This window comes from Mus caroli, unplaced genomic scaffold (assembly GCF_978045245.1).
Source record: "Mus caroli unplaced genomic scaffold, Mus_caroli_1 scaffold_11, whole genome shotgun sequence".
NCBI classification, from domain to species: domain Eukaryota; kingdom Metazoa; phylum Chordata; class Mammalia; order Rodentia; family Muridae; genus Mus; species Mus caroli.
Window position 1 is genome coordinate 99,217,970 of NW_028227266.1, and position 27,843 is coordinate 99,245,812.

Here is a 27,843-nt window from a genome sequence, read left to right on the forward strand (position 1 = left end):
GCTTAGGTAACAGAGGAATGAGGTCCCTGGGGTGAGGGAGCAGGGAAGAGAGGGGAGAAAAGATGAAGGCCAATGTAAGTATGCAATTTTTAATTCTGTAAACAGCACATTTCCAGACCAGTTGAAATATAGCATTTAACACACGCTTCACAAAAGAGTCAAGGCAGAAATATACAGAACAGGACAAAGGCAGGGAGCCTCAGCCCACACACCTACATATCTCTCCTGGAGTCCCCAAAGTAGAGATGGGGCTGTTGGCATCTGTGCTGAAGACGGAAGGGAAGCACCTGGTTGAAACCGTTACACTGTCTCTACTCTTTGTCTGGCTGATGAAGCCCAGGAAGTTGGGGCAGAGGCAAGCCAGCTCCAGGTTCCAGAGCTGGGAGGTGGTGGTGAGCCTGACTCTGCAGAGAGAGATGAAGCCACCTCCTTTCATCCTCCTCTGACTGAAGCTGTCCTCCACCCCTCCCTCACTGCCTGGAGGTAGTAATGGTTATGCCTCTAGTCAGGAGTTCCTGATGAGTACCTGCGAGCAATTGAGAAACCCTGAGTGAATTGTCCTTAGGAAGAGAGCTGGTGTGATTTACTGTGGACAAGGTCCTAGGATCTGATGACATTTCATGAACCCACAGCAACATCCATGCATGTCCCATCATGGACGGGCTACGGCCTCTCTCGATGTCACCCTCAGCAGAGTGTGCTGACCTATCACTTCAGCCAGGATTTGGCTTGAAGTGAAACGGTCCTCCCATTCTTCCGTCCCTCCCCAGGTTTCCTCGTCCAAACCAACCATGGTCTGAGTTTGGTCTGACAAAAGGAGGCTTATTACTCTTGGTTGTTCGGTTGTTTACTGCAGAAGGGGTTTCGCTGTGTCGTCTAGGCTGTGATTTTCTCTCCCGCTCCTCCGAAGTGCTGAGATTACGCGTCCGGCTGAGTACTCAGATCATTCTTAGCACACACGTGTGCCCCACAGTCCGCATGATCTGAACTCACCGTTGTGCACAGTGCCACCAGTCTCCTCGCCAACCTGCAAGTGCTAGTTTGTATACACACAGAGATGAGGGGAGAAACCATTTAGTCCCCACTACAGGTGACAAAGCGGGGGTCCGAGGTATGAAGCCATTTTCTCCACTGTTATTCAGTGAGCGTATGGTAACTGTGTGTCCGGGGATCACTTCTCCAGACTATTTCTGTCACTCTGCCTCTGACGGTCACTGCTAGACGTGCACACAGTAGGTTCCTGTTACTTCTCTTTGTCTTTTGTCCACAGAAACACAACCCACCCCATCCAGGGTTCTGGGTCCTGCAGACCAGGCTGTTAATCCATCAGGTCCTTCTCAAGTCTGTGAGATCCAGACCCCAAAGAGATGCTCCGAGGACAGCACAGCCACAGCACAGGCGTCCACCTCCTCCTTCCTGCAGCTGATCAGCTTCTGGGACGAACTGGTTATTTTCTAAAAAAATCATTTTCATAAAAATTACTCATTAGACATTGCTTGAGTGGTGGTAGCAACAAAGACTATTGTATAAATCCCTACTATTTAACTTCCTTTTCAAGCACATGTGTGCACTTTCATGAATGTGTGCATATGTGTATATGCATGTGTGCACGTGTATGTGTGTCATATGTGTGTGCATGTATGTGTTCATGTGTGCATGTGTGTGTTTCTGTGTTCTCACATGTGTAGGTGGATACATGTGCTCTTATGTTCAGGCCCTAGATGACATTCTAAGTTTTCCTTGATCCCTCATTCAGCATTTATACAGGTTCTGGGGACCCTAACTCTGATCTTCACATTAGGGGCCTGTCTACAAAAGGCACTTTAAACTTGAACACAGAAGTTTATAAAGGATATACCATATAAGCAACAAACAAAAAGAATTGAATATTATCAAAAATAAAAAGAAACCCATCATAATGCTGAAAGGTTCAGTTAAGAAGATCCAGCAATCAGAAATATGTACACACTTAAATGCATGAAAATTTTCTGAGTGTGGTGGCGCATGCCGTTAATCTCAGCACCTGGGAGGCAGAGGCAGGCGGATTTCTGAGTTCGAGGCCAGCCTGGTCTACAGAGTGAGTTCCAGGACAGCCAGAGCTACATAGTGAGACCCTATCTCGAAAAATAAAAAAAGCAAAAATGCATGGAAAGTTGACCAACAGGAAGAAACAGAGGTAGCCACACTCATAGTTAGATTCTTTACCGTGTTCTCTCAATCAAGTAGCAGACAGAAGTCAGGGCAAACTCAGTGATCTGAATCAATCCATGAGCGACCTCCCAAGAGCCCTGGTGCTCAGCTCTGCTACTGCCAGCTAACACTGTTATGACTACTTGGAAATGTTAGAGACAGGAGAGCTGGCATTATGAGAGAAGGGTGGAGGGGCACCCTGAAGACCTGGATAAAGGGGGAGTTATTTCTCTTTTCAGGTCTTTTGTAGAGACCTAAAAGCAAGCCACACAAGAGCAGCTTCATAGAAACTGCAGGCTGTTAAGGAGCCCCAGCAGTGTGTGGACGACAGCCAGAGCTGGTTCTGATGCACTAGAGCAACTGACTGCTAACTCCCTACAAGTCAGCACTCTGACACCTTTCAGGTGACAGGGATGGGGGGGGGGCAGTGCTTCCTGTTTGTTCTTTGTTTGTTTATGCTGCTTGGTGTGGTTGAGATCTAGGAGGCCTCTGAAGAGCCACAGGTGGAACATGTGTAAGCGGCTGAGGCCCGCCTTTCCTCTTCCCCGTCCAGGGTGCAGGCACACAGGGCCTGCCTACACCTACCCAGAGGCTCAGAGACAGGCTCCATGAGCATCCTGGGCTTGTGGGTCCCTGGAAGGACAGCTCTTTGAGCAGTCACTGTGAAGGTCCAGACTGTCGCCCTGGCCTGCTCCATGCCTGTCCAAGGCAAAGCACAGTCCATGCCACAGGATCTTCAAACAAGAGAATCGTGAGACTCTTTGCATACAGACTGCGTATTGTGAGTCAGCACATGTTACAGGTCACAGCTGCTGTTAGAATTGGGGAAGCTAAGAGTACTCAGAAGGCACCTTGAATGACTAAGATCACATCGCATGACTCTTGAAACCGTAGGCACCCTGGGCTGAACAACACAGCCAGCCACCCTTTTGGTATTGCCAGATCTGGAGGGCAGGGGGAACAGCATAATGGCCTTCCAGAGCCTCAGGATGCTTACTATACCCTGGAAAAGGGAGAACTCACCCAGACCTTCTGATCAGGAGCTATTGCGACCTGAGCGTATCCTCAAAAACCACATGTTGGAAACAAAAGCCCAGCGCAATGGGGCTAGGTTAGGAACTGTAGGAGGTGATGTAAAGGCCTAACTTCATAAATGTAGACTATAAGGCCTTAAGGCTACCAGTGTGAAATTTTGTTCTATCACATTTAGCCATGTTGTAAGAGCAAGAAGACCTTTACCCATAAGCCCCTTCTGTCTTCATTCCACCACCACCATCCCCAGCCTCCAGAAGCCACTGAACTTCTATTCTCTATAGATGACCTAGTCTGTGGTATTTTATTACAGCATCACAGACTAAGACAAGTGAAGTCCCGATGATGCTTGCTCCACTCTCTGCATATCTTCATAAACCATGAAAAACATGTCTATGCCCCACTAAGGCCCTTGATGCATCTGGCCAGCATCATACTGACAGGTACAGGAATGTTCTTACCAAGGTGTCTGGGAGGACAACGGTGGGACAGCAAGAATACCGGAGCAGCTGGCCCATCTTCCAGATGGAGAGTAGTACAACCAGGAGAATCAGCATGAAGCCAACAAATGCAAACAGAGCTAGTGCCAGCGGAAGAGACTCTCCTATGGACAAAGCATAAGAGAAGGCTTGGGAACTGCAGGGAAGGGGAGCCCCAGTCCCGCACCCACCTCTGAGAGTTTCTTAGAACTGCACTCAGGCCAAGCTGGCAGGTGACACACCCTGAGACTTGGTGTGTCCTCCAATGGCTACAGCTACCACCATTCTTCTAGAAGTTCAATTTGAGTGCAGTTTTTCAGAGAACCACAGAGACGATTACCATCTCCGTCTCGGGAAGGGGACGGGGAATGTAAGGCTTTGTCCATGGGAGCATGTGCCTGGCACTACTGCCAGAGGAAGGCAGGCTGCCAGGTCCCAGGCGGGATGAAGAGGAGGTGCTGGAGCAGAACAGCCCAGAACAGGGCTCGGCGGAAGCCAAAAACAAAGTGTTTCACAATTTGCTCTTGGCATTGACTCCAATAATGGAGGAAAATATTAAGTCCCCTAGACAGTCACATAATAACTGACAGATCAAGGGCCTATTATGTATGCTAGGTCAACTTCCACTCCCTCAGGACTCTGCTAAGGTCCAGGCCTCTGCTCCACGTGGTGAGGGCCTCTTTCATGGGAGAGGATGTTATTTATGCTCAAGATGGACTAATGGCCTAGGACAGGATACAAAGGAAGGTCTAACTTCGAAGCCTGTGATGAATTTGCTAACAAATACAGCAAAAAGCACCAGATCTGAGCATCTGGAGATGCAGAAGAGAAGACAAGCTGGTTTCCCACCTCTCTGTTCTATCTAACCTCAAACAACCTGTTTATCACCTCCTGCCTGGGCCTTTCACCCACAATGTTAGGGGTGACTCAGCTCATGAAGCTGTGGCGTGTAGGGTGGGGCTTATGCATTGTTTCACTTTTGGAAAATACTTTGGCAGTAGACATCAAAAACCGTACAATGTTCATACGCTTCCAATGCCCTCCTGTGATGTCCATTCCCAGAAAGTTATTCCAAGGAAGGAAATAAGTATGTACATCAGTCAGTGCACAGGAATGTCCAGACAAGAGCCGCAGCCAGTCTCCTTCCTGCCAGGTTGTGTCCTGCCATTCATGCATCCCTGTGTGCCGTGCCTCTCCTCGCAGACACACACACACACCTCTCACATGCTATTAATTTGCTGTTTGCTTCCATAACTGGAAGGCAGGGACTCCCTTCTCTGTCCCAGTGGACAGGCCAAGATTTGACACGTAGTCAGTGCTCTGCAAATATCAAAATAAAAGGAAGGACTTCATCTTCCAGAGCCAATGGGAATGATTTAAATGCCAAACAAAACAGGCTGATGGAAGATATTACAGAACATTGGCATGGTAGATTAGCAATTCGGCTCTTAAAAGAAGAAACAGGATGGACAGATTACAGTTTGACTGATAATGGAAAATATTTGGAGAGTAAATGGGATCGCTAACAATAAAGATATACTTGCACATATTGGCATACCGTGTGTCTTTAGAAAGGAAGGTAAGCCAGGCATGGTGGCATAAGCCTTTAATCCCAGCATTTGGAGAAAGAAACAGATGTATCTCTTGAGTTCTAGGCCAGCCTGACTTCATAGTGAGTTTCAGGACATCCAGAGCTATATAGTAAGACCCTGAATCAAAGAAGAAAAACAAGAAAGAAGAGAAGGAGAAGGAAGAGGAGGAGGAGGAGGAGGAGGAGGAGAGAGAGAGAGAGAGAGAGAGAGAGAGAGAGAGAGAGAGAGAGAGAGAGAGAGAGAAAGAGAGAGAAAGTCAAGGAAGAAGAAGAAGGAGAAGAAGAAGGAGAAGGAGAAGAAGGAGGAGGAGAAGAAGGAGGAAGAGGAAGATGAGAAGGAGGAGGAGAGGAAGAAGAAAAGGGAGATGAAGGAGGAAGAGGAGGAGAGGCAGGAGGAGGAGGAGAAGGAGGAGGGAAGAAGGGAAGAAGAATGAAGGATTTGCCTGTAAAAATGTACTTGTGACTTTTCTCAGTGTTGTGATCAAATGCCTAACAAGAAGCAACGAAAGGGAGGGAGAGTTTATTTTGACTCTGGCTCTGAGGATACATTCCATCCTGGCAGGGAAGGTGTGGTCATGGCTGCAGGAACAGGAAGCTGTGTGTTTACATCCCCATAGCTCCGGAAACAGGACAGGAAGTGGGGTTGAGCTCTAAACCTCAAGGTCCACCTCCCGGAGAACCACTTTCTCCAGCTAGGCCCTACCTCCCAGTGGTTTTACAACTTCCCAAATGGTTCTGTGAGCCAGGCACTAAGTGTTCAAACACACGAGTCTATGGGGAGACACTCTATATCCAAATTGTAACAGCAAGTCTCTTGAGTAGCATGAGGAAAGATAGAGAAATGCCTACTCATTATAGTTCTGTGTTGTTTGGATTTTTCATAAGCTTGACAAATAATTTTTTAAGTACCAAGAAATGTTACTCAGAAGGTGTTTATGGAAAATGTTATGAATGTATTTGTGAAAAACAAACCAGATACAACATGTATGTCATAAACCAGATATAACAGGTATGTCATATTGTGTTATAGCATGTCTTCATATGGAGGATCACTGAAGGGTCACAATTCCTTAGAGGAGGGCATTTACAGCAGTGTCAAAGTTAAATGCATGTTTTTTGACCCAGCTACTTTACTTCCAGGAATTTATCATTCAAACATGCATACTTACATACATACATACATACATACATACATGTATACATATATACATATATATGTATAATGTATCAGCAAAAGTGATTGTGCGCAAGGAAATTTTGGTGGGGGGAATCTAACTATATCAATAGCAGATCAGTTAATTTAGCCAACACACACATATACATACACACAAGCATGCATACACACATACACACACACAAGCATACATACACACATATACAAATGGAATAGAATTTGGTAATGAAAAAGGATGATGGAATTTCTTTATTCACTCACAAACATCTATAAGATACATAAAAGCAAGATTCAGAACAGTACATATGCCATCAGTCATGCTTAAAAGATTATATGTGTGTATGCATAATATAATATATATGTACATACTTACATATACATGTCCCCATCTACATGTATATGGATTCAAATGTCTTCAGAAGACTACATAAGAAATTCATACTGAAGGGAAAGGATGCATAAACTGTGTAAATAGAGAAGAGACATAGAGAAGGTAATTTACATGTATACTGTGTGCTATGGGCCATGTGAAGAGACTTATATATTCAAAACAATAATTTTTTAAAGCTTAGAAGAAAAATGTAACTAGTGGTGTTTGCACGGTGGGCTCGCAGAATGTAAGATTTTGTTTCTCTTCAAAGAGTTTTTAATTGCTGTAGGTTTTTTTTAGATGGTGAGCGAGAGAGGTAGACAAAGGGTCTAGGGAGGTGCTCCAGTCAGTAAAAGTGCCCGGCATGCCAGCACTAGGAGCCAAGGTTGGATCTATGACACCCATATAAAAGCCAGAGAAGGCTGTGTACATCTTTAACACAGGTGCTTGGGAGTCACTGGAGCTTGTTGGCCAGACAGCATAGCCAGTCAGTTAGCTCTGGGGTCAGTGAGAGAGGCTGCCTCATAAAATAGAAAAAGAGGAAGAGAACAGATGCCCAATACAGCCTCTGTCCTTCACACCCACATGTGCATGTGTGGACATACATACACATGCATATATATGTGCACACACACATACCTACACACATGTATATACACAACACAAACACAATTTTTAAATTGTTTAAATTCAAGTGAAAAAAAGTTAGTCAAAAAGAGGACTCTATAGACTCTACGATCCCTTCTAGACAAAAGCGGCTGTAATTTTATTATACAGTGTGGTGTCTCCCCCTCTTTCCAAGATCTGGCAAGGTAGTCAGTCTTGTAACAATGTGCCCCCACAAGGAGGTAGCTTTGGGGGCAGCTCCAGCCACCTGCTCAAGAAATCCTATTTAGTCCCCATGGTGGGCTTCTACCCATGGGGGAGTCAGAGTTTACCTTAGAACCCACCAAGCCTGGAAGCAAGCCTGGTAGTAAAGCCAGGGAAAGACTCAGAAGCAGACAGCCGACGGGCATCCAGGCATGCATTGGTAAGGCTGCCAAGTGCAGGGACCCAGGGACGAGCAGGTTATCCTTACCTTGCATCTCCACACACGTAGGCTGGCTGAAGGCACTGTGCCTCCCGATGGCTTTCACCAGCGCCTGCGCCTTCACACAGTACATGGCCCCTGACTCCATGGTTTCTAGGTGCACCGGAATGTCCCCACTCCTCACCACCTTAACATGTTCCTTTTAAAAAGAGATCAAGACGCAGTTAGTACCTAAAGGCAGCAGAGCTGAAGATGGTGGGGAGAGCTGGGCAGGAAAAAGTGCAGCTAGTCCTTTCCAGAACATTCCAGGACAGAGAACACTCCTTCTCAGGCATTCATGAAGGCGTTCATTTGTTCATCCACACACTCATAGCTATTAGGCCTGTACTAATATACTGATATAAAAAATGTAGTAATATAATTCGGCATGCAGCACCGAATGAAACACATAAGCCTCTGCTCTCAGAGACCTTGCATGTGGGAGAGGAATATTACATAAACACATTCCTGTAGTGATTAGAGTTGTGAAGCAAAACCGGGGCAAGGCAGAGAGAGTGGCTAGGAGGCACAAGGGTTAAAGGGAGATAAGAAACAGCCTCTCCAACAGGACAAGGTTGGAGCAGAGTCCATCCACCTGTCTGCCCAACCCTCAACACCCACTCTAACCCCCAGGCCTGTAGAGGAGCCTGTAGAAGCTTGTGTGACCCAGCCCAGATGACTCAGGGCATACACTCTCTCAGCAATGAGCCTCCCAGTTACAAGGGAGGGGGGAGGCTCCACCCCCAAAGACTATGAGGTTGGTGCGTGCTCTCTTCTGCCAAGTGGCATTTCTCCCACCCTGTTCCATCTGCCTGGCTGGCAATGCAACGTGCTACTAGTGTGCCCTGACCCAGGAGGGTAAACATTGGCCAATAACCTGTCCCACCTGCCCACAGCTATCTTCCAAGATCACTATCCCACTCCAATGAGGGTGCAGAGCCCCCAGATATTGCTATGTGACACTGAACAGCCCAGACTGAGAAGGGGTCCCACAGAGCTCTGCTGGCTGTCCAAACCCCAAGCAGCTTAGACCGACCGGTAAGGCACAAGCAATGGGATTCATCCCTGAAGGATTTGGTCTTGGGGAACTGAATACCTCAAGCTGGACAGGAGGACAAAGGGAGAGGACTGGGTGAGGAGGGTCAGTCTGAGCTGCTTTGAGGAGTCAGGGAGGCACAGTCACAGGCATGGATAGGACCTGGGAGTGAAGGGGAGAGGCCACAGTAAGACCTTCAAGAAGAAGAAGCAAGGCTCCCACAGGCCTGAGTCCCTGTGGAGTGAAGATTGTACTTCTGCCTGGCCCTTTGCTGGTTCTGCTCACAGATTTGGTGAGACACCTCTGTTGCCCATGTTGATCCTTCTGAGAAAGCTAGCTTTCCTTGTGCCCACTGAGGTGGGTCACCAGGCTCTGCCATTATATCAGCTTAAACAGGGTTCCATAGGGCATGGCGTCCCCTGGGTCTGCTAGAGTGTTTTACACTGTGTTGCCTCTGCTGCTTGTCTGACCACCCTTCCATGAGGGCTGGCCTCCCACTCACCCCAGACTACAGCGGCCTTCCCATGGGGAAGGGCAGCTCCCTTCCAAGCTTTCTGCACGGCCCATTGGATCATAATTAGATAGTCTTATTCATAAGCTAGCTCCTGGCTCCATGCCCCACTTCCACACTCTGCCAAGACACACACCCTCGAGAGGTTCATGCCCACCTTCTGTGCTTTTGAAATCATCCGGAACACCCTGGGCTGGAACATCCTGCCCTGTTGGCCCTATATGTCTGAGACTAGCTGGTGAGGAAGAAAAAAAAAAAAACCAAATGCATCAAAAAAGCACTAGGGGTTCGGGGGGGGCATTAAAGCAAGGGGAGCAGCCTCCTAAACTTCAATAGACCTGGCCTAAGATGAACAAAGGTAGGTCTTTGAGGAAGGAGTGTAGGGATGGATGGTTGATTCTCTCATCTCTCCTTCCTTAAACTTCACCCTGGTCAAGCCACTTATGCCATGAGCACTGCAAAGCTAGACACACTCCCTCTCCCCCAGAAAGCTGCGCGCCTTCTCTAAGGCGTGACTCAAAGGTCAGCGGGAAGCCTCACCGCGGCACCTGGCTCCCTCCTCCAGTAGACCACAAGGAACTCAAACTGGGGCCCCAGGTCTTCCAGCTCAATAACCAGATGCAGCCCATGTTCAGTGACCTCCATCCTGGGTGGGGTGAGGACAGCTGTTGGCAAGAGAAAGAAAGAATCAAAGTCAGCTCCAGGGAGAACCGATTTCCTTGGGATAAAATGACCATGCCATCAGTGGAGACACAGCAGCCCGATGGGCGGGCGAGGGGGCGGGGTGGTCTGCCGAGGGGTCCTAGTGTGTGGAATAATGTATATACGCACTCTTCTGCATTCCATGGATGCTCATAAGATTCTTTTTACATTTTATTTATATTAAATTTTGTTTTCAAAAAATATATTTGGTGAGTGAGTGAGTGTGTGTGTGTGTGTGTGTGTGTGTGTGTGTGTACTTGCATGTGAAACACAGAGGCCAGTTCTCTTCTTCTACCAGGTGGGTTCTGGGAATTGAGCTCAGGTTGTCCTGCTTAAGTGCCTTTGCTTGCTGAGCTATCTTGGTGGTCCTCAGAACTCGAATAAACATTGTTGCTTTCTTTCCCTTTCAAAGCATGAGCTCTGCCTCCTCTCTCCACCACCCTGTTTCATTGTTCTTCACCTTGACACTAAGTGAGCGGATACTTTTCCCTAATGTAGCACTGAGTGTGTGCACCAGTTCTCACGAATGGAAGGCACACATACACACGCCAGTTAATTTTAAAATGTCTTGGCTACCTCAAAGGCTAGGAACTCCTAAACCTTCACCTACTACCCCATTCCTAATCGAAAACGTGGCCGGTGGCCACCCACTCGAATTTTCACATGGCTGGATGGCTTTCTCTCCTGCAGCTCCTATGTCCCATCCTTCTCCCCCACGTCATGGCAATTCTCTGTCTCCGTGTTCCCAGTTCCTAGCCTGATCAAATCTAAAGGCCCTGCCCCATCTCCCTTTGCCCAGCCATTGGTCGCTGGCAATTTTATTGATCGATCAAAAACCAACTGGGGACCAGGACCTTTAGCATTTGGACAGGCAGATTCCCAATTAACTCAAAACATTAGAACCAATCCCCAACACCTTAATGCTAGCTGAGTACAGCTGGCATTGCCTTTGCCCCTTAGGGATGAACATACCTGATAGGGTCAACCCTGTGCATCCCTAGCGCTCACACAGAGCCCTGACACATATGATACCTAGTGTCTTGCAGACACCAGTAGCTTGGGTGGCTTGGTCCTTCTATTCTTGGCCCAAGGATTCTTACTCTTACATAAAAACTGTCAGCAAGTCAGAAGTTTCTTAGAAATTCTGACAATCACTTCTAGAAATCACAGCCCAAGGACAAACACCATCTTTCACATTTTGCAAGTTCCCTAACAGAGAGGCTGCCAGCCCCTGGGGATACCTTGCCACCAAGGGGCCAAAACAGAAGGGGATACCTTGCCTCCCCTTCTTCGGTATCAATCTAGACACTGCAGGACCAGAAGGGCCTGTGTGATGATTGGTATTGGCTTAGGAAGTAGGAAGGGAGGTGTCATGGGCTAAATCCCACTGCACTGAGGCCAAGGAACATAGAGAAGAAAGGCAGTTCCTCGAGGAAGCACTCAGAGAGCAAAGCGGTTTTCCCTTGCCATCCTCATTGGAGAAAATATCCCTGGGTTTGATGAGCTGCCCCTTGAAGGGACAAGAGGACTTGGGAAGTCAGGCCACCTGTGCAAATGTAGCTAATTCAGACACAGCACCACTGCCCCTGTAATACCTGCAAAGAGAGAATGCCCACTCCACATACGGTCAGAATTTGGGCCATTAAATACCATCATTTTCAGTCTAGAGTTTCCTTCTTTCTTCCTTCCTTCCTTTCTGGTAGCACTTGGGCAGAAACCTCTGGTCTACACACTCAGTATACTTGGCTCAATTGATCTCCCCACAGAAGGTAAATGTTATTCCTGTGGATTTTCAAGTGTCAGAGAAGTCAGGGTGACCCTCTCAAATGGAAAAGGCGAATGGAATGCCCTTAGGAGATTCAGTGCAAGCCAGGTGGTGATGGTGCATCCCAGCACCTGGGAAGCAGAGGCAGGCAGATCTCTGGGAGTTCAAGACCAGTCTGGTCTAGAGAATGAGTTCCAGGACAGCCAAAGCTCCATATAAAAACCCTGTCTTGAAAAATGAGAGAGGGAGAGAGAAAGAGAGAGAGAGAGAGAGAGAGAGAGAGAGAGAGAGAGAGAGAGAGAGAGCTAGTACCGACTCAGCTAGGTTGCTGTCTCCACTACACATGAAGCCCACAGATTCTTGAGATTCTGTTCTCTTCAGCACATGCAAACTCCTATCCCTCAGATGCCCCTGCAGCAAGACCTTTTCCTGTTTATGTTGGCCTCTTGAGCACAGATTTCACTGCCCAGCCCCTCCCAAATAGCTGCCGGCACTCCCTGATCTCCATCTGTCCTGGCTGGCCTTCCTTCCAGCAATAGCTGCCAGACCCCAGAGGAGTTCTTGGCTGGAGTCTCGAGCTCCCAGGTGCCAGAGGAAGCAGGGCTGGGCGCTGCCTGAACTCTGTGGGCAGAGGAAGAGCTGCAGTGTCGTCCAGTGTCCATGAGCCTCCAGGTGCCTACACTGGGCTCCCACCACTTCAGCCAAGTCTTCCCAGTGCCCGGAAAAGATGCTCAGCAGAAAAGTCCACATAAGGCAACAAAGCCTCCCTGGCTCCCACTCTAACAACCCAATGCTCCTCATCTACTCACTGGCTCTCAGCTCCGGCATCCCCAGGGCAACAGTAATAATATTAACAACAATTCATGTGCTTCCCCTCAGCTATTCCGTGAGGCAAAATATTGGACTCACACAGCTATCAAGTTCCAAGCTGGATTTGAACCAACCCTCATAATTCCTCAGGGCCAGTTTGGGATGCCTCAGCATCCAAACCCTCCTGACTTCCACTCAACATCCTCTGTCCTCAGTGGCTTGACTTACTCCATTACTGGAGACTGGGACCTAATGTTTCTGAGCCCTCACTCCAAGCAGATCTTCTGCCACTGGAAGAAAATGGGCCACTGGAGGCCCTACCTTCCCCAGAACCACCTCCTACCATCCCACCCACTTCCACCTCAGACAATGAGCTGCCTCTTTCTGTTTCCACACAGTTCACTGTGTGTGGTGGTTGCAGCCAAGTCACTTTCTCAAGCGCCACCCAAGGGCCTCCTTAAGCTTATCAGAGCTCTCTGCCCCTTCTACCTACCCAGCCACCTACTCAAATCCTTCCTCTGTCTGCATTTTAAACCCCGAGGTTCTGGGAGCCTGCCCTGTGTTCTTTTCTCCTCCCCATATTGCCCCTGGACATTCACATCATCTCCAGGCCTAGAGCTAATGTAACTTTGTGTTGTGTGTTTGCCTTTCATCTCCAAGAACCCCAGGGCCTGATTTCCAGCTGCCAGTCAGACATCCACAGCATGGCATGTCACAGGAACTCAGCTCCAAACAACATATAGAGAGGAGAGGAGAGGGTCTCCTGTCCCTAGAGATCAGTTGCTCCTTTCAGGTTCTCTGCTTTAGATAGCACTCTCACAACCCAGGTAAGAAGCTAGATCATCTCCATCCCTCATTAGCCAATCCCCAGGCTCTGTCCATTTTAAATGCAGCCATGTCTCCTGAATTCCTCCACTCCCTCGAACCTTCTCTGATACTCTAGAGACCAGAAACCGTCTTGGCTTAGCTGAAAGCTATCAGGTCCCCTCTTGTTCTTCCTCTGCTCTTACCCTACTCCAGGTCACTTTCCTCACAGTGGCCATAGTATTTGTTCTGTAAGAAAGACATGGCTCAGATCCTGTCTCCTTCCATTGCTCCCATCTCCTGACTTGAGCAAACTTTACCATAGGGCCAGCTGCTTCATCTGCCACACTACCCAACCAGCCCTCATCGCATCCCAAACACACAGGTCATTTTACACGATAGCCATGGCTTGCCCTTGGCCACTTACCTGGACTCTCCTCTTCCCTTTCAATCACTTTCTAGCTATAGTTGCAATAGAAAAGTTATTTGCCAGTGACCACAGAAAGGAAATGTTTCTAGTAGCTGTTAAATGTACAGATGCTTTTAAACAATGAAGCTGCTCTCAGCAGTATGGGGTTAACGAGGCTTCAGATGGGAAAGATCTACAGAGGCACGATTAGAATAAGAATCCCAGTGCCATGCTGGAATGTCCATACCCGTGGACCCTAACAGGACAGTCAGGACAGACTCCCAACGTGAGGAAGGAGAGAGACAGTATGTGAGAGTGTCAGCAATTTAAAACTATGTCAGTAAGGTTTTGTGTTTATAAGGACACCAGTTATTTGGACGCTGAAGATAGTTCCTAGGGGGGCAGGAGGATTTGTGCCTTACTTGCATTTCGGTTAAAGGGGTGCTCCAGGTTGCTCCAGGCTGAAGTCTGTGAGCCCAGCATGGCCTTGACCCTGAAGTTATATGGCACTGTGGCGGTGATGTCATCGGTGACATCACACTCCAGACTTTTGGTCGATGAGCACTGACTGCTAGGGATCCAGATGTGGCTCATGTACAGGCTCTCGTACTCCCTGGCAAGGAGGAGAAGGCACAGAGTCACAGCACACCCTTTGAGGCAGACCAGAAGATGGTCACAATTGCTGTCATTATGCTTTCGTGCGTCAGTAGAACATGCATTCTCTCCCCAGCCCCAGATCCCCTACTCCCTTCCTACCCCGACCACCATTCTCCTTTACTCCTCAGAAACTATAGCATTAGTCTCTATCTGTCCCTGTCTCTCTACATCCACTGTCACCATTCCCATCTCAGCTGCCACCATGCCTTGCCACACTGTGGTTTCCCATGCTCCACATTCTGCCGAGGAGATTCCATCCTCAAATACTGCACACTCTGCAAACGGTGACGTTTCTCTCCCTGATGACTTTCTGTGAGACACTGGCCTTCTCCCATCCTGCCCTCTAGGGATGCCATTCCTCCTGCCCTACTGACTTGCTGCTCACTCCTTCAAAATGCTGGTGATCTCTTTGTCTATGGCCTCTACTGAGATGTTCACTGCCTCAAAAGTCCTGCCTCTGCTACCTCACAGCTAGGGTATCACCTCCTACAGAGGCCACCACCTAAGACAAAGGAGCCACACACTCAACTCCTTTGCATCAGCCTTTACAGCTTCCTATCAGGACTCCAAAACTCTACATTTGGCTCTGCTGCCCAATAGAACTCTTTGTGATGACTGAAATGTTTTTGCTTCAATGTTGTTGGGGGGTGGGGGGTAGTCACTGGCCACTTGTGGCTATAGAGCATATGAAAAAGGGAGAAGGGGACTCAGCAACATGTTTCAATTTAGTTTAAACCTAAATAGCTACTAGGAGCTAGTGCCTGCAACACTGAGGAGGGCACACCCAGGGTATTTAGTTCTCTCTTTCCTCTAGATGCTAGTTTCCCTGTATCTATAAATTGCATTTTTGTATCCCTGACCCTAGAAGCATGTCTACACATGTAGGGCTCTGTTTGTGCTTGTTGTGTTAATACTGAGATTCCCCAAGAGAAAAACCAGTTTCCCAATTCTGAGCCAAATTTGAAGCAAGCTTTAATTAACCACTGACCAGGATGGACCTTGGCCAAGACAACTCCCTGGAATTCCCCGCTGAGTGGCCGCAAGACACATGTTGCAGAGGCTTTGAAGGACAAACCCATATGGCCGCCATATTTTCCCATGTGGCCTTGTTATTTTCCAAGAACTGTAGCTCCTAACATCTAGGAAGTTACCTGGTCATTGGAGAGGTGGGTTTACAGGTTAGCTTTGGGTCTTACAATTGTTAATGAAATATATTGAACACTAATTCTGTCAGTCACTTCTCAGCAACTGCTAGAGCCTGGACATCTGGGAAAAAACTAGACCCAAGTTCACCCACCCCTGGGTCAGCTGAACTGGGTCAGGTCTTATTTGGACTTTTTATCCAAATAAGTCAAGGAAACTATGGCCTCCTACACCTCCAAGGGCCTAGCTCTCTGGATTTGTCCGTCCCAGCTGAGGACCAAACTCATCAATTTTCTTACTGTTGAAAACAGGTGCACCTCAATGTATTTGGGTCTCTCAAACCCATTAACACTAAGGGGTGGATTGGGTAAGACATCTATTCTTGAGCCTCAACGCCTCCTGGAGTAGAGAAGGAGGGACTGTCCTTCTCAGAAGTGCTCTCTGAGGAAGAAAAACTATTAAGCAAAAAGCAGAGCAGACTCACCCCTGATACTCCACACAGTAGAACACTGTCTCCCCCGGCCGGGTCACTGGGTTCCACATCAAGAGATGTTTCATGTTGGTCGACTGTACAGAGAGGTTCTGGGGGGCGGGTAAAACGGACACTGCATCTGGGACGAAATTAAGTAGAGAAGCTGACCTCTGAGCGACAGCGAGAGCTAGCATAGCTCCAGACGAAAAGTCTTACAGGCTCATCAACAGTGACTGCAATTTTATCACTCCTGTACCTTTGTGACAACAGGGCATATTTGTAGTAATAATAATAGCTAAGCTTTAGTGGATATTGCTTATACTCTATGTAGGCCATTGCCAGATTGTTACAGGATTGTCCCACTTAATTCCCTTCTCCTCTTCTTCCTCCTCCTCTTCCTCTTCCTCCTCTTCTTCTGTTTGTTTGTTTGAAGCAGGGTCTCTTTGTGTAGTCCTTGTTGTCCTAAAACTCACTCTGTAGACCAGCCTGGCCTCAAACTTAGTGTCTCTGCCTCCTGAGTGCTGGGATTAACGGTGTTTGCCACCATGCCCAGCTTTTCATGACCTCAATGAGTAAAAGAACCATTATTTCCCCCATTAAACAAACAAACAAACAAACAAACAAACAGAGACATGTTATTTGCTCAAGAGCATTTTTTTTCAAGACAGGGTTTCTCTTGACTACCCTATAACTCACTCTGTAGATCAGGTTGGTCTCAAACTCAGAGATCTACCCGCTCTGCCTCCAGAGTGCTGGGATTAAAGGCGTGCGCCACCACTGTCCAGCATGATAGGGTTTTTTTTTTTTTACTTACTTTATTTATTATTGGTGTGTATGTGTGATAAGTATGTATATGAGTGTGGATACATATTCCATGGTGTATACATGGACATCAGAGTACAACTTTAGGGCTTATTCCACCAATGGGAATCAGGTTCAAATATGGGTCAGCAGGCTTTCACAATAGTACCTTTATTCAGTGAGCCATCTCACTGGCCCTATTTATTTTAATGAACATATAAAAAATGTACCCATTATATTTGTGGGTAACTATGTGGTGTTTTGCCACATGGATACAATGTGTTATTTCAAATAAAAGCAAGCCTATTTCAAACACTTATCATTTCTTTTTTATTAAAAGCCTTCAAATATCCTATCTTGTGGGCCTTTTGGAAAACATTTTTTCCTCTCAAATTACTCTACTATGTAACAGGATAGGAGAATAAGCTCTGTTATCTAACTATAACTAGTAACTACTGACCGATCTCCTGTTTGAGGTTTGTCACTTGTCTGTATGGAGATGAAAGGGCAGCACAGAAAAATCTGGAAACAAGCTCTCCAGGCCAGAACATGGGAGTCTCAGGACTTTCACCTTACCACAGGGCTTATGGGGGACTTTTAACATGTGGGACAGATCCTTTGTTAGTGAACAAAGAAATATGGCTGGAAGAACATTAATGAGAAATTGAAAGACTGGAAGCCAGCCAGATGCGGAGCTGTTTCCAAAGGAGTGAAACTGGATGTCTATTTGCAACTCCACCATGATAATCACCTCTCTCTCTCTCTCTCTCTCTCTCTCTCTCTCTCTCTCTCTCTCTCTCTCTCTCTCTCTCTCTCTTCTATGTATGACTAATACTGGTCATAGGATGGCCTGGAGAGGGTGCAGTGTGGGGTGATGGTACACCCTCTGGACTGTGAAGGACTGCTTCCTTATGTCACAGACACCAGGTACTCTCTGTAACCACTACTCTCTCCAGCCTCTAGCTACCATTTTTATTCTAGTCTAAAGATACACCTGAAAGCTTCTAGCCTTCTTCAATCTAATCTTTCAAGCTGACTGATTCAATCCAGCTTCTCTTGGCTTCTGGCAGAATTGTTCTGCCTGGCCTCATATTAACTTTGACAATATGTTCTAATCTTCTGGCTCCTTCTCATTCTCTGTCTTCACCTGTGTCTAGCTTTTTCTCTCTGTAGCCTGTTTCTGTAAAACTGTCCCAGTAAAATTACCACACACACACACACACACACACACACACACACACACACACACACGTACATGCATACGCGTGCACACACACACACACACACACACACACACACACTACCCATCAACTACCACATCACCCTCCTTTTTTTCTCTCTCTCTTACTGCTCTTATGTAGCCTCTCTTCCTCTGCTGTTCTCATGTAAGTTGGGCGTATTCTATCTCGGATTCATTCTGTCAAATCTTTCTCTGGCTCGACACTTAGTCTGTCCCTCAATTATCATTCCATTCTAAACATACACTACATCAACTCTTTGATAATCACCTTGATAGATCACTTTCAAGCATGGCTGCTTTCTTCTACAAACTAACCTTATCTCTATTGTTTGGAATTAAAGGTGTGTACTCAGGGTGTGTCTGTATTCCAGCCAGATCATATTATAACCCAGGGTGTGTTTGAATTCTGGACAGATCATATCTTTGGATGTGATTCCTTGCCAGAGCAACCATTTTGCTGAATTAAAATTCCTCTACATCGTAGTTGATGGACGTTTAGGTCACATCGTGGCTTCTATAAACAGTGTAGCAGATGTCTCAGCACAGTTTTTTAATTTTCCTTTGGATGTAATGCATACCCAGTAGTGGGATAGTTCAGTCTTAGGATGACTTCACTTTGAGCATCTTAAGGAACCTCCACACTGATTTCCATAAGGATTATAATAGCTTACATTTTCAGTAATAGTGTACACCAGCTTTTGGCTTGTTGTTTTTAAGTTTTTATTGAAAATCACTTTTATTATGGTCCTGGGGATAAAATCCCACGAGTTTACACATCCTAGGGAAGTGTTCTACTGAGCTACATCCTCAGTTTGGGGTGAGGTGATATCTTATTTTACTCTTATTTTGCTTCTCTGGGATGATTAATGATGTTGCATATTGCTTCACATACTTCTAGGTCATCGGTATCATGTAGTTTTAAGAACTGTCTATTTATTTTACTGTCCATTTTCAATCCGTTTATTTGCTGACTTGCTAATGAGTTCCTTATAGAGTCTAGATGATAATCTTGATGCCAAATTGACCTGGATTCAGGCCTCGACTCAGCCCTGGAATATGTTATCTTATGCAACCGCATAAACCTGAGCCTTCCACTTCTTCATGGAAAATTCACTCAGGCTCTCACCAGTTTCTCATCACATCTCTTTGCCATGCTTGGGCACCAGGACACATTAATTAGTGACCACTAAGGTCAATGGGGCATCTGCAGCCACGTGGGAAGCTCTGACTCAGGTTTACTATGGAGATAATCTAACAAAGAAGGGTATCAAAACAGCTCAGAGACTCCACCTTGGAAAGACTGCAAGCCCAGGAGCCCATCCCAGGCACAGGATGAAGGCAATGTGTCTAGAGTATGTGCACGGTAGTACTACAGTTGGCACAGAACAAAAATGGCCAGCAAAGGTGCACCTGCACTGATATGACCTCCAGACAGCCCGAAGCTCAGCCTTATATGTACTGCTCGGCTTTGCGTACAGTCTGGACCTCTGCAACCGTTCCTCTCCTTTGCACATGCTCTTTCAGTACTCAGAGCCTGACTCCTTTGCCATTACAAGTCACAGTGGTAGTCTCAATGACATGGCATTCAGAATATCAGCTGGGGTCTTTACCTGGGACTTTTCTGTTTCTGCCTCTAGATTGGCACCTGCTCTTTGTTATCAGGCATCAAGCCTGTGAATGTGAGGAGGAAGGGATGCTCTGAGAGCACCTGGCTGGCGTCTTGCGATGGGACTCTGACAATGTACCTTCATCTTTAACGCACTCGCTCTACTTGGGAGAAAAGACCCGGGACACCCGCAGGGAGACTTCTTGGCCTTCCCGGCCTAACTTCTTTATTTTTGTTTTCTTTTTTTCTGTTTCTGATTTTTGTCATTAGTTTATGTTCATTGTACAAGAGGACATCCTTCACAAAACTCTCAAATGTGCACAGCACATTCTTGACCATTCTCTCACCATCTCTTCCTGTCTCCCTCCTTGCTTCCAGTGGTCCATTTTTCCTTCACAAAAAAAAAAAAACCACTCTCCACCTTCATGTCTTATTACTTATAATGAATAGATGAACCAACCTAGATTCTGCATACTAGAAAAAATAGCATTTGTCTGAGTCTACTCAACATAATGATTTCAAGTTTCATACTTTTATTCTTTTGAGACCAATTCTCACTATGAAGTCAAGGCTGGCCTAGAACTTATATATAGCTTGGCCTGATCTCAAACTCACAGCAAAGCCCTCTGCCATCCCCTGGCTATGGAACTAGTTAAGGATGGCCACTCACATCTATAATCTCTGCAGTAGGGAGGCTATAGTCGGTATAAATATTAAGCTAGAAAGAAGCCAGGCTGTTACAGACCTGTCTCATTACTTTAAAAGAAAAAAAGGACAAGAAAAAGAAAGGAAAGATTATGGAACTAGACTAAAACTCTATGTGTTTATGTATGTGTTTGTGTGGTGTGTATGTCTATGTATGTGTGTGTCTGTCTGTGCATCCATGTGTCTATGTGTCTATCTGTGTGGTGTATATATGTCTGTTTGTGTGTGTCTATGTAGTGGGTATATTTGTGTATGAATATTTGTATGTATGTGTGTGCATCTGTGTGTGCCTGTCTGTGTATTTGTGTGTTGGTGTGGTGTGTATATTTGTGTGTAGGTGTATTTGTGTGTCTATGTGGTTTGTGTATATGTGTACTTGTGTATGTATGTGTGTATGTATGTATGTGTATGTATTTGTATGTATGTATGTGTGTGTGTGCATCTCTGTATCTGTCTATCTGTCACTGTATGGTGTGTATATCTGTGTATGTACCTGTGTTTGTCTATGTGAATATCCATGTGCTGTGTGAATTTGTGTATATGTGTGTGCATCTGTGTGTGTGCTTTATATATATGTTGCGGCTGGGATTTGAACCCAGAACCTTGTGAATGTTAAGCATTCCTTTCTTTTCCACAGCCCCAACTAAAACAAGTCTGAAAGAGTTTGAGAGATGACAAGATGGTAACTTCTGTTGGATCCCTAGAACCTATGTAAAGGTGAGAGAAGATCAACCCCACAAAACTGTTCTCAGACCTCCACAAGGGTACTCTTTTTTTTTTTTTGAAGAGTAAGAGTGAAAGGACCAATCTACACATTCCAAAACTGACAGTAATTAAGGCTGCATATGGGACAGGAAAGATGGCTCAGAGGGTAAGAGCACTGACTGCTCTTCCAGGGGTTCTGAATTCAAATCCCAGCAACCACATGGTGGCTCACAACCAACTATAATGGGATCTGATGCCCTCTTCTGGTGTGTCTGAAGACAGTGATAGTGACCTCATATATATATATATATATATATATATATATATATATATACACACACACACACACATATCTTTAAAAAAAAAGGCTGAACTGTGTGGTATAACCAAAGATATAGATACACAGATCAAAAGGAGAAAAATAAAGATCTCAGAAACAAATCTACTCAAATATGTTCAAGTTTGATTTGACAAAGACACAATAGATTCAGTAGAGGAATCGGGAGCCTCTAAAACAAGCACTACTGGGAAAGTTTGGTATGTGCAGGGGAAGTAAACCTCACATGTTACATAATAATGAATGCAAAGTGGATCTTAACCTATCTCACAAAGGATGCCTGCCTAGAATACATAAAGAACACTCAAAACTTAACAGTAGGAAACCAAACAGCTGAGCAGTAAAATGAAAAGGCATGAAGAGATATTTTACCAAAGGAAATGTACAGATGAAAATCAAGTGCATGAAAAGATATGTAAATCCGAGTAGGCATGATGGCTCAGTGGTTAAGAGCACTGTCTGCTTTCCCAGAGAGCCCAGGTTCAATTCTCAACACCCACACAGGAGCTCACAACCACTGTAACTCCAGCTCCAGGGGACCCTAGGGCACATGTAGCCCAAACACCCATACGTGTGAGCAAAATGTTGTTTAAAGAGGTTTAAATCATCCGCTATGGGGGAAATGCAAATCAACACGAGACAGCACCGCACAGCTATCTGGATGGCATAGCTGTGTAGTTAAAGTTATAAAATGAAATCCTGGCAAGGACAGAGAAGATCGAGCCCTCATTCACTGCTGGTAGAATTGTAAATTGGCACATTGATTCTGGAAAAAAAAAAAAGGCTTAGCAGTTTCTTTTAAAACTAAGCCTGCAATTACTATCTGACTTCGCAGTTGTGATCTTGAGCATTTATCCTAGAGAAATGGAAATTTCTGCCATATAAGATGTGCATATGAATGCTTAAAATTGAACTGGAATGGGCCCAAGTGTCTTTCAATAGGTGATTGCTTACAAAGGGTGAATGTTATGAAGGGTAACATGTAGATAATGGATGGGGTTGTGAGCAAGGAACCAAAGGACTTGCTAGAGGCTCAGGGTGGCAAGGAAACAGATTGGCCCCTCCAACCTCCAGAAGGGATACAGTGATGCTAACAACATGAGGTGCTCCTGTAACTCAGCAGACAGTTCATTTGGAAATTATTTCAGCCTTTGAGAGCAGCTGCATAATAGCAGAGGGAGCCTCTATATACCCTCATCCATCCTTCCACGCATCCACAGCCACAGCATGACTGTGAAATAAGACCAAGATATAACTGCAGGGTCACGGGCTACGGTCAGTCTCTAATCAGTTCTCCCAGTTTTCTCCCTCTGTGCTTGCTTTTCTTTCTTCCAGGAACTAGCCCCGGATTCCCCGTGTCGCTGTCACATCTAGTTAAGTCTCCCCCAGACCGTTCTCACTCCGTCTTTGTCTTTTATGACCTTGACATTTCTGAGGAGCAACTGGGTTGGTTGTTTTATAGATTTGGTCTCAATTTGGGTCTGTCTGTTTTCACCAGGCTTCGGTGAAGTTATTAAGGGTTGTTTGTTTTATTGCCATTATATTCCATTACAGCGACAGGATGGTGCACCAAGCCCAGTTCCTTCAGTATCCTTCACGAATTTCTCAAAGACCAGTGAAGCCCTCCCCCCATCCTAGTTTCCTGAGGGCAGTGGGGAGATCAATCTTAGGTTGTCCCTTTTGTCATGTTAGCTGGAGACAGGTCTCAGTTACGTGGCTGCACCCCAAAGGAGACGTTCAGGTCAACATTGGTAAGCCACTGGATCCAGATAGGCTGCAGCATCTCTTGGCTTATGACCTCATAGCAAGACCCCTGGCTCCCCATACGCTAAGTGATGTCCTCAACCACTGCCTTGCCCTATGAAGTCCAAACACAGTGAGTGGAGTCTGGTCTGAGGCTGTGAATAATTTCTCCGGCTGAGTGAGGGTGTTGCTGTGTACCTTGATGCAACAAAGATGTCCCCAAGGCCTAATATGCTCCACTTGGCCCTCTTCCATGAGATACACCAAAACTCCCAGGCAGAGTCTACTGTGCATTTTTGCTGTAGGCACTCATTTCCATCTTTCTACATGCTCCAAACCAGGGCAAGCCCAAGCAACCGATTGCAAAATGTTTATACGAGTTTGCCTTGCATGCACAGGACACGGTATCAATATGTGTAATTATCAAATGTTAATCTTGATCTGTGAAGCTACCAATTTACCTGTTAAAGTTAATAAATGTGCTGGGAGAGACGTGTGAGAGTATGTAAATTCCTTTCAGCCTGTCATACATTAATGTTGGCAGGTAGCTCTTTCAGCAATCACTACAGCTGTAATCTGAGTCTCTTTTGACTGAACTGGGATTCTTCCATAAGGAAAAGGCAGTCCTCCACTGTTGGCTATGTTTCCAGTGATTTACATAGATAAAATAGACTCCTAGGTACTGCCTTCATGTTATAGTTAAACCCCAATGCTACCATTACTTCATTTGTTATTCGGTCGTTCCACTGTTGGCTTATGGAAACTCTTTCAGGTTGATTCTTGTGTCCGTTTGGTTCTTGGCACTCCCCCACCCCCTTCTCCATTTTCCTCTTGTCAATTTGCTTTGATTTAGTGTTGTTTTTTTGTTTTGTTTTGTTTTGTTTTTGCTTTTGTTTTTTGTTTTTTTTTGTTTTGTTTTGTTTTTGTTTTTTTTTTTTGAGACAGGATCTATGTAGCCTTTCCTGGCTTCAAAATCAGAGATCCATCAGCCTCTGCTTCTGAGTGCTGGGTTTAAATGCATCTATCACCACACCCAGCCTTGTCAATAGACTTAAATAATAACTCTACATCTACCCATTTCAAATGACACAGTTATCAAAACTAAGGGACGCTGTGGGTCAATGACAAAAACAAAAACAAAAACAACAACAACAAAAAAAACCCCAGACTTGATTTGGATTTTGCCAGTTCTTCCACGAACAACTGTTTCCATTCCAAAATCCAACCCAAGATGCTCTGCTACTTTAGGGCCCCTATCCTATTTTAAAGCACTTCATTGCTTACCACGAGTTGTTCCTGTCTCGTCTTGCATTCTCCTTGCCCAGTCTTGTAAGCATCCACTTCTCTAAAGAGCCCCACCCAGGGAGTTTCTAAACTCCCAGTGCCTAGGTTGCTCCCCAGATGAATCTGGGATCCTTGGCCACGCAGCCTTGGCAGTTACATTTGTAAAAAGCTCCTCAGAGTTCTTCTGAGACTGGAACACTGACCTAGAGCTCACTTCCGGGGGGATAAAGAATGGTTTAAAATACGTTAAATCCCCAGATGTTGAAGGCTGCAGTGTATTTTCTAGCAGGCTTTATGTTTACTGTAAACAGGGATGGTTTTGCTCATCTCTAACCAGCACCTAGCTCAGAGCCCATCACAGAAAAGGAGCTCAGAGACACTAAGTGAAGGAAACTGAGCAAGTGAGCCACACGCACCTTGACTCCCAGAAGGAGTTTAGTTTAGGCCTGATGGTTCTCCTCATCTCTCAGCTGTTGAGGTCCTTTGAGTGGCTCTAAGACTCACATCTCCCAAACATCTGTGTCCTAAAATCTTAGGTGCATGTAAGGGAGGCAGCAGGAAGGCATCCTCCATTAAGCCACACGGCAAACCCTTCCTCCCTGGACCCCTCTGGTCACCTCTGCCTGTTTGGTTTTCCTTCTGCCACCCTTTCCTCCAAGTTTTTAAGGTAAATGCATTCATTGGGAGAGGCTTTCATCCCCTTAATCCCTTCGCTCTGTCACCCCTCCTTTTTTTCTCACCTACATCTATGTCTCCCCTCCTTCCCCACAGAAGGACAGCACACGCAGAACTTTTGTCTGGAGATGCTAAATTTGAGTTGAACTCCAATTCCCCCATTGATCAAATACCTGGACAAAGAGCTGAACCTTTCTGCGTCTTGATTACTGGTGTAAAACAGGGATCATCAGACCCACCTTGCAGACTGATGTGAAGATACAGTGTACTCAGAAAATGTAAGCCACATTTACTGGCACAGGTTAAGAATTCAATCTACATGGAAGGCAAAGCAGGAGGTTTGCAAATTCAAGCCCTGTCTGGGTTACAGAGCAAGCTCAAGGCAGCTTTGAAAATGTAGGGAAACTCCAACTGACAAACAGAAAGTTACAAAAACCTAAACAAAAAACAAGCAGGGACAAGGCTCTGAGAATACTGTTCAATAGTAGAGCAATTGCATCAAAATGCATTAGGTCATAGGTCCGATCTTAGGAGAGAAAGAAGAGAAGAAGGAGAGAGAGAGAGAGAGAGAGAAGAAGGAAGTTAGAGGCAGGCAACTGTGGCTGTCGTTGTTATTAGTATTAGGAAGCCGTTTCCTAAGTCACCCACTTTTATTTGGAAAGTCAACTTTACTCAGCTACCAAGTGATCTAGAAAGCAGTAGAAGTTCACTCTGCGTTTGCAATGTTCGCCTACAAAGTTCTGAGCAAACGCTCAAAATTGCACGAAGGCAACTTTAGCTAAAACAAGTATTTTTCTGACACCGTCATTTGTAATATCAAAAGAGAAGAATAATTAGCATTTGGGGCAGGGGTGTTAAAGTTTTTAAGTTTTTAAAAACTTCTTTGTATTGTCCCCAAGACTTTAAGGTGGCTGTTATAAACACTTCACAGATGGGAAAATGAAGTTATACGACCAGTGGCTAAACTAGTAAGTCACAAACACACGCAGACACAGACACGGACACGTGGTGGGGTGGGTGTAGCAGGAGGACACATGGGTTGGCAGACTGGCTTATTTGCCATGACAAGTTTGTGGAGGTCAGAGGACAACTTGAGGAAGCTGGTCCTCTCCTTTCACCGTTTGGGTTCTGAGGATTGAACTCAGTTGTCAGGCTTGGCAACAAAATACATTTACCAACCGAACCATTTCAACAGCCCCCCCAACCCCCGTGGGAAAATTATAACAACAAAGGCCAAGGCAAGCAAGCAGTCATAGAATGCATATACTGTGGAGACAGCAAGTGGCCTGCAATCTGTATTTGTTTTCTGAAAGGAGTGAGACATGGGCTCAAATAAATGCAGGACGAGCCCCCCATATATAGACAAGTGGACAACATTTGCTGAACCTTTGGAATGCTGAAGGTTTGGGGGCTGGAGATACCATCCAATTCTATGTCAGCTAAACTTAGAAATGTTTCTTTAGTACACAAGGCTCCCACCAACACCAAAAAGTGACCAGTATATTGGAGAAATTTCTCTTAAATGCAGTGTCACTTAAAGAAACACTGACCGGTAAGGGAGGAGCTGCACTTTGGGGACAATAAAGAAGGTAATTACAAGAAGCCAGGAGGGGAACAGAAAATTATGCAATCTTACTAGGAGAGAAAATGCCCCAAACCAAATCTATTTTTAAATGGTATGAAGTACCTTTTTCTATAATGACCAAAAGAGAAATCTAATTTTTATAAATCTTATGCCCAATATGAAGCTTATGTCTTTTTGTATTTGTCAGAATTTTTAATCATTTTAAGTGCCACATGGAAAATAACTGCAATAACTATACCTTAACCCTTCAAATACCAGATGAAATTGCAAAATGCATAGAGCTCTGCAGACTATATTACTGGCATCTTTCTAGATTGTTCTGTGGATATTAGGAGGAAATTTTCCAAATAGAATGCAGGCATTTGAGATTCGAAAAATGGAGATTAAAAGGTTTTTTAAAAATTGACATTTTAATTCAACCCCAAACCCAGGAAAGTATTTGTCACCTTAACCTATATTCAAGGCCCAAACTATCAGTTGTATTTAAATTCATTCTTACCAGTGAGAAAACCTGAGGTCATGCTGTAGAAAAACCACATGATCAGACTTGTCCAGACTCCCTGGCAAATCATTGTGCTGGTCTGTTTGGTGTGAGGGTCTCTAGCCAACTCAGCTTGCCCGGAGACACTGTTTTCTTCCAGAAGGAGGCTGTGTGTCCATCCTGGCCATCTCCCTTCAGGAAGCAGATGCTGGTGCTGAGGTCAGAGTTGCAATGAAGCTTGAACAGTTCTGAAAGGGGAGCTGGCCCAAATGCTCAAAATGGGCGGGCTTTGCAGCACCCTCCTTTTTGCCCAAACCCAGATATTGCATCAAGGGGAGTGGCCTGTAAGAGTTCCAGATAACTGGGGAACTTGAGACATCTGCCTGAGGGAGACATCAGGGCATCCAGGCGGTTGTGGAGGCCCTGGGTCTTACCAGTGAGCAGCCAGGTTTATTTTCCCTACTCAT

At 45.6% G+C, this 27,843-nt stretch overlaps 1 protein-coding gene across 1 annotated transcript; it reads right to left on the reverse strand.

The window, feature by feature from the left end:
- On the reverse strand, window positions 1–27,769 carry Il20rb (interleukin 20 receptor subunit beta). The gene is made up of 7 exons (XM_021173127.3): window positions 27,395–27,769; window positions 16,227–16,353; window positions 14,365–14,555; window positions 9,993–10,117; window positions 7,915–8,065; window positions 3,684–3,826; window positions 1–1,454 (listed from the first exon to the last, which is right to left on the reverse strand). The coding sequence occupies exons 1-7, from the start codon at window positions 27,465–27,467 to the stop codon at window positions 1,338–1,340; spliced, it is 927 nt and encodes a 308-aa protein (XP_021028786.1). The 5' UTR covers window positions 27,468–27,769; the 3' UTR covers window positions 1–1,337.
- Between the last annotated feature and the right edge of the window lie 74 nt (window positions 27,770–27,843).

What these genes read in the sequence shown, in the direction of transcription:
- Il20rb (XM_021173127.3), bottom strand. Translation starts at nt 27,467, where the DNA reads ATGATTTGCCAGGGAGTCTGGACAAGTCTGATCATGTGGTTTTTCTAC. An exon ending in CCCCTTTAACCGAAATGCAA is followed by an intron (nt 10,118 to 14,364) that starts GTAAGGCACAAA and finishes TCTTGCCAACAG; the next exon opens with CTGTCCTCACCCCACCCAGG. An exon ending in TACGTGTGTGGAGATGCAAG is followed by an intron (nt 3,827 to 7,914) that starts GTAAGGATAACC and finishes CTTTGTCCATAG; the next exon opens with GAGAGTCTCTTCCGCTGGCA.